The sequence below is a fragment of the Panthera uncia genome, chromosome B1 (assembly GCF_023721935.1).
Source record: "Panthera uncia isolate 11264 chromosome B1, Puncia_PCG_1.0, whole genome shotgun sequence".
In the NCBI taxonomy this organism is placed as follows: Eukaryota; Metazoa; Chordata; class Mammalia; order Carnivora; family Felidae; genus Panthera; species Panthera uncia.
The window spans coordinates 19,124,728-19,132,094 of NC_064811.1; the positions used below are offsets into that span (position 1 = coordinate 19,124,728).

The 7,367-nt window shown below is 44.1% G+C and overlaps 1 protein-coding gene across 1 annotated transcript in view; it reads right to left on the reverse strand.

Moving 5' to 3' along the window:
• DHX15 (DEAH-box helicase 15) overlaps positions 1-6,026 on the reverse strand; it is a 71,440-nt gene extending 65,414 nt beyond the window's left edge. Inside the window, exon 1 of the mRNA XM_049630390.1 lies at positions 5,767-6,026. Coding sequence (XP_049486347.1) covers positions 5,767-5,837 — 71 coding nt within the window. The 5' untranslated portion in view covers positions 5,838-6,026. The remainder of the gene's footprint in view (positions 1-5,766) is intronic.
• Between the last annotated feature and the right edge of the window lie 1,341 nt (positions 6,027-7,367).

Below are 7,367 nucleotides of genomic sequence, written 5' to 3' on the forward strand. Positions count from 1 at the left end.
CATCACTATCCCTTATCCATAAGACACAAAAGACATACAAATTTCCCATACCCCAATTATCAGTAGCCAAGCAGGAAGGACCATTCATTCTCTAGCACATCAGCAGGACAAGAGAAATCCCTTGGTAGTATACAGCTAAAATGCTAGACCCAGCAAGTTAGGATGGTTTCCCAACTACAGAAAGGAGACCAATTATATTTTATGTCGTCCTCCCTAAAATATAATTGAATTGCACAGGAATTTACATAGGCAGAAAAGTTTTATTATGTGCAAACATACATACACACATTTCATATGTATATATACTTTCATATACCCATTTATACTTTTCATATACATACAAAATATATATATGAAAAGCGATTCTCCCTTCTCCCATCCCAGTGTTCACCTCCAGAATCACAGGAGGTAACAAGCTTGGATTGAAGCCTTTCATCCCATTTGGCACAAAGAAAAAGAAAATCAAAGGGAAAAAGAACCCCAAGGATAACCTAGTAAACATACAAAATTAAGTCTCAGAACGCAGCTCCCTACCCTATCTTTGAAATATGCCATCAACCATCCTTTCTTTGCTTTCGCATTCTGCCTCCGGTCTCAGGTGCTCATTAATTAAATAAGCATATTGCCCTGAATGTAAATGGGAAAGTTTGTAACTTTGACACAGTAATATGCCCAGGAAAATGAGAAGCACCGTAGCCATGAATGGTTCAAAGACCAGGTATCTAAAAGGTCCCAGAACATAAAAGAACCTTTAAAGAACGATCTGGTCTAAATGCAAAGGATTCATGTTTCTAGCACTCTAGAGGTGGGGGGCAGGGTGCGACAGAAGACCATTACCTGACCAACAAGAGACACAGGACAAAAATAGAAGTTTAATGAACTCCACTATACTCCTAGCACAGTACCAGGCACTTAACATATGGACCTAATCTTTCAAGAGTTATAAAATACGGGGGATGGAAAGTGACTGACAAAGTAAATCATATCACCTTGTTAACAGCGATACAAAAATGTTTTTCGAGGGCCTATTTCATCAGAAACTTCATTACCAAAAATAAATATAGCATAGGAAGCATAAAATACATTCTAAGGACACAAGATTTAACTGCTAAGATATGGAAGTAAAGACACCACTGGCAAGGTATAAGCTTCAATTTACTAACCTGCAAAATGAGAAGTATTAATAAAATAGTAATAAGAAAGCAACAGGAAGTGGGACACCTGGATGGCTGTCGGTTGGGTGGCCAACTTGGGCTCAGGTAGTGATCTCGCACTCCGTGGGTTCGAGCCCCGCATTGGGCTCTGTGCTGACAGCTCACAGCCTGCAGCCTGCTTCAGATTCTGTGTCTCCCCCCCTCTCTCTGCCCCTCCCCCACTCGTGCTCAGTCCCTCTCTCAAAAATAAACGAACATTAAAAAATTTTTAAAAAGAGGGGCGCCTGGGCCGCTCAGTCGGTTAAGCGTCCAACTCTTGATATCAGCTCAGGTCCTGACCTCAAGGTTTGTGAGTTCAAGCCCTGCATCAGGCTCTGTGCTGACAGAGCGGACAGAGCCTGTTTGGGATTCTGTCTCTCCTCTCTGCTCCTCCCCTACCGTGCTGTCTCTCTCAAAATAAATTAAATATATATATATATATATATATACACACACACACACACACACACACACACACACACATATATATGTGTGTGTGTGTGTATATACGTAATTTAAAAAAGAAAGAAAGCAACAGGAAGGATGCAGAGGGTAAATTCAATCATCTTGAAATGCTGCCTATGATTCAAACTACCTACTTTCAATGGCGGAGGGAGGATAAAAATTAAGTCAGCTAGGGAGGGCTCTCAAACCCGCTGCTTCATAAATAATGTGTAGACTACCAAGTACATGCATGTCTTCTTTTTTTAAACAAGCACTTTTATTATACAGGAGTTTTGTTGGCACAAAGATTTACTCATTGAGATAAGAGTAATGTTTAAAAACCTGAGTAAAAAACAGTGCTTATTGATCACACAGCCACGGTACTGGCAGGTAGACACAGTATGACACAGTCGTGAAGCACTTGTTTCTTAAATGTCTGAGCCACTGCCCTGGCTCAGCACTTAAGCTAACAGTATGACCACAGTTACTTCTTTGTAAAATGTGGCTACTCATATGTCTTGTGCAGTATTGCAAAAATTAAATAATATACGCAGTGTGCTTAAAATTGTGCCTGAACACAGTAAATGCCCAATAAATATGCTTATCATTAAAGTTTGTTTTTTAATTTACAATACCATGTGAAAATTCCACATGAAATAACAAGAACTGCTTGTAAGATGTCAACGGATTATTAAAATCAGAATATTTTAAATAAGCATTCTTTTTTATCTGGCAATCTCACTTCTGGAAGTTCTCCTAAGGATAGAAGTGCACAAACATGTATGTATACATATCAATAATCTTTTCACTTGTAAAATAATGAAGACTGGGAAACTACCTAAACACCAACAAACAGGAAACAGGGCAGACAAGTCATGATACCCCTTTACAAGTAGAATATTACAGAGCCAGTGAAAAGGATAATGTATATCTATTCTATTGTTTGACACATTTCTTAGTAAATAAAAACCAAAACGCAAAAACAACCAATATTGAAACATCCCACTGGTAATAAATATTACAACTTATATTTGTGAATAACCATGCAAAGACTAAATACAATGCTCATCAAGGGGTTAAACAGGAGGATGAAGATTTCAGAGAAGTTTCTGCCTTTTCTTTGTATCTTTAAGTATAGACATTTCTTCTGTTCCCTGGGGCAAGTGACTTAAAACCTCACTTTCATCAAAGGACTGCAGTGAAAATGTGGTTATACATACAAAGCACCCAGAATCCTTTGGGGAGCACAGTTATGTATTTTACCCATGTTTTATTTGTTTCACTTGTCCACAATTAGGAAGTAATTTCTGGGGGGCCTGGGTGGCTCAGTCGGTTAAGCATCGGAGTCTTGACTTCAGCTCTGGTCATCGTCTCACAATTCGTGAGTTCACGCCCGCATCCGGCTCTGCACTGACAGTGCAGAGCCTGCTTGGGATTCTCAGTCTCCCTCTCTCTCTGACCCTCCTCCACTCATGCCATCTCACACAAAATAAACGTTAAAAAAAAAAAAATGTTTTTTTAAGGAAGTAATCTCTGAAACAAACATCAAAATGGATAATGTCCCTATGTTCGTGAAGTTTTCTCCATACTTCAGTTGTCTTTTTTGGTAATAATTTTATATTATTATAGAAAACGTGGGATGATGAAAAAAGCAGTAATAAGGTCACTATGTAACAGAAACCTTCAACTTTTGTACTTGATCTCCAAATAAAATACAGCAAGACTAAATAATGCCAGATACAGTTTGGGAACTTGAATCTAAATGAAATCTTCCACCAAATTACCCTCCTTCTCTGGGGAAATGGGCCAGCCATTTTCAGCAGTGGAGTTCGTAAGACTGACAAGCCTATTATTCCCTTAGATAAAACCACTTGCTAATAACTATTAGGACCAAAAACAAAAAAACCCTTCAAGACTCCACAGCAGTCAACACAAGTTAACTTTTAAAATTATCCAATTGGGGGGGGAGGGGGGAACCCAAGCACTATCAAACATTGTAACCCACTGTTAAAGAAAATTAGTTCTGTGAGAAGTGATACAGAAATGCGTACAGAAACTTCTCTCCAGAATATCTCAGAACTTGGGCTTTATTCCAAAGAACTCTCCTTCACTGACAGGTAGATGTCCTGTAACATCCAAGAGAATCATAGGGTCACCATCGCAGACCCGAAAACGTCCACATTTTTACGGAGCATATCTGTTTTGCAAGAGAAAGGGAGCAGCTCTATATGTACCATGGAACCACTCATCTCAAGAAAAGCATTGAAATGGTGCACATACACACAAATATGAATAAATGAATTCACTGCATCCCAGTGTATTTTGTTCCAACGTGAACTCTTGTGAGAGACATCAGTTGCATCTTAGCCAGGCGATGCAATTTATTTTTACTTCACAGGAACCAAGAACCAAGTGCTCCCTACTTTACAACCCGTTACAAATGTCATTAAGATAGGCTGCATTGACTTAACTACAGCCATGGTCTGTGCTGTAAAGAAAATGGCCAAGAGTGAGAATGAAAAGACCAAGGTTCCAGATCCAGCTACACACTAAGAGCCCAAGCCACCGTAACGGAGTCTCCATCTCTCATCCCTTGAGTGGAGCTGATTATACTCTTCAAAGTCACTTCCAGCTCTAAGGAGTCTGTGACACTATAACCCAAATGTGCTAAAGTTTTGCTGGGGGCAGGGGAGGAGAGATCCTAAAAAGAAAACAGCCTAAAAATAGAGAAAACGAATGTCTAACATTGTACAACTAAAAAAATTACAAGATTAAAATGTTACATACTTCTGCTTTCCACATTCAACAGGGGAAGGTATCAAAAAGTAGACCCTACCCTGGTTTATACTCCAGACACTGAACAGACACCTGGAAACCAACCAAATGAACTTTGGGCGGACAAAAATTCACAGAAGTTATATAGATGGCTTGACAGTGATTCTTTACGCTCTCTCCACATACGCAAGGATAAAATTGTGAAAAGTATTTGGACACTCAGACTTTTGTGTTCTAGCCTGAGTTATCCAAATAAATCTCTGAACTTCAGGAATGAAAACACACACTGGACAAGAAACGATTTTGATGAAATTGCTAAAGTCAACTGTTAAATTCCTCTGTAGCTTTCAGAAAATGCGAAGGGAAAGCAATCGGAAACATCACGAGTCTGTATTTCAACTCCCCAACAACCTCCCCACGGGCGACATTTTGCCATAAATACTAAAAACGTTTTGAAAGGTGTCTGCCTGTTTCGAAAGCTACTAGCAGAGGGGCAGAAAACGAGAACTTCTTGGGGGGGGGGGGGGAATGCCTTCTAATTCCCATCCCAGGGATGCCCAACAACCAGTTTTAGCCAAAGCAGGAAATAAAGGAGATGGCGGGAGCGTACGCAGAGAGCGGAAGTTTGCCTAGTATCTACTTTGAAGTGTTTGAATGGACCGAGACACAAGCTCTCCCGCCAAACTACAAATGCAGTGGCTCCAAACCACCAGGCCTCCTGCCCATCAGGTATACTCCACATTTTCCTTTCCCCCGCAGGCCCTCTACTCTCCCTTCCCCCGAGAACTCGTCCGCACGCCTCACTCAACTCCCGCCACCCCCATCCCAACCTACACAAGAATCCACGCGCTTCCCTCACTTTCTGGCCTCCGCGTTTCTCCTTGCGGGGCACCCAGCCGCCCCCCACCCCCCCGCAAGGTCCTCTCCGCGGTCGCTCGGTCTGAGAAATACCTGGTGCCCTTGGAAGGGAATACTCCCGCCGCGCCCTCCCCCACCCTCTCCAGGCCTTAACCGGGAACCCAGGCCACGAGGTCCGCGGTTCCTCCCGGCTGCTCCCCTCGAAGTGACTCTTGCTTGGCTCGGCCCGGGGAGGAGGCGCCCTCGTGGCCACGCAGGCCTCTCCACCCTCCCGATTGGGCCGGGCGGCGGCCGCACCACACATCTCCCCGCGCCCTTGCCCAGCCGAACACCGGGAGTGGCGCCGCTTTCCCCGACCCGCCGCTAGTGAGCCAAGCCCAGAGGGAAACAAAGGGTCGGGCTCCAGGGCCGACGTGGCTAGGCCGGCCCTGGCCCGCTCTCCGCGGGGACCCCAACAAAGCCCGAGCCGCTGCCTCGCGCCCCCGGCCTGGCTTACCCATCGGTCCCCGCACGCTTCTTGCCGGAGGGGTAATCCTCCCCCAGGTCCAACCGGTGCCGCTTGGACATCTTCGGACTCTGCAAGCGCGCGGATTTGAAGGAAGAAGAAAAAGAAGCTGGCGGCTGTATTGGTACAGTCGAGGGCAGCTACTTAACTCTGGAGGACCCCCACCCCTCCCGCTACAACAGCCTACACCGTGCGGCCGGAACCAGGAGCTAAAATGGCGGCGGCGGCGAGGGCTGGGCCTGCGCGCGCGCTTCCGCAGCGTGCTGTGCGTGCTATGCGTGCATGCGTGCGTGGTGCGCGCGCACGCATCGTAGGCGGGAATCCCAGGCCCGCCCTCCTTCCGCCTCTGCGGCTTCCTCCCTCCTGAGAGCTCTGTCCGCCAACGGTGCGGCTGCTCAGAGGTGTATGTACTATGGCCTTCCTGCCCTTCTGATTTGGGAAATTCAGAGAGGAGACAGTCTAGTCCTGCTTAGGAAATTTTATCCGTCTCCATTATCCTGGCTTTAGGGGAGTCTGACACCATGAGAGGTTAAGAAACTAATCAAGATCATAACAGCAAAAACAGGGCAGAGCCAAATTTGGAACCCAGTATTTTATAACTCCAAATCTAAAAGAACTTGCAGCCACTGACCAGACCCCTTTCAATTATGTCAGGAAAACTGAGGTGAGAAAATGTCAAAACTCTCCGTGATCCATTTTGCCCTTTTTTTTTAAACTAGCACAAGCGGCCTGTATTCAATCTATATTTTGTTTGTATGTATGTTTTTTCCCAGAATAGAGGAAACGGGCAGTAAAGGCGTAATTTGCTTTTTTTACCCCCTGTGTGCCTATTATGGGATTCCACAGTGTTAACCCTACTTCTGTCCTCATTTTTACAGTGACACTGCAAGGTAGGTGTTAATAGATGTGAACACTGAGCCTGGGGAAGATAAGTCATACGGTCATAATAGCTATCCGAAAGCCATAGAAAATTGTTGGGGTGAAATGACTTTTATGACTTTTGTGGGTCTCTGCACCCAGAGCATATGTGTTTCCCAGTTTGAAGGCTACCATTAAGTACTTTAAAATTTTGGAGAAATAATGATGGAAAAGTTGGAATTCTATCCACCCTAAGAGAATTAGCCTGTCTTAAATGTCTAAGGAGACCTGGTGAAGGAGGATCTGAAATCAAGACAGTGATGCTTCTGCCTCGGTCCTAGGTTGAACTGAAAGAAAAGGGTAACCTAATCAATTGTGTTGTAATCTGGATGAAGAAAAACCATACCTACCAAAAGATAGTGGCCTTTCTGGAATCTATAATAAGGGGAACAAAAAGCCAAAATCTGCCAGAACGTTCACACTGCTTGGAAGGAGGGGCAGAGTCCTGTGCCTAGATGTTCTACCTTGGATTTTTAGATACAACTGGCCCTAGAAGAGAGAAGAGCCACCCACCAGGTCCCTAGAGCTTCCTGGAAATGCCAGGAAATACTTCCTTTACACCAACTCTTTATCTACTAGACAAACCTTTGATCTATTATTTGTCTGTGGCGTGAATTTATTCACCTGGAGGGAACGTCTTATGCAACTAACCAGCTCCAAATGTCCAGTCAGAG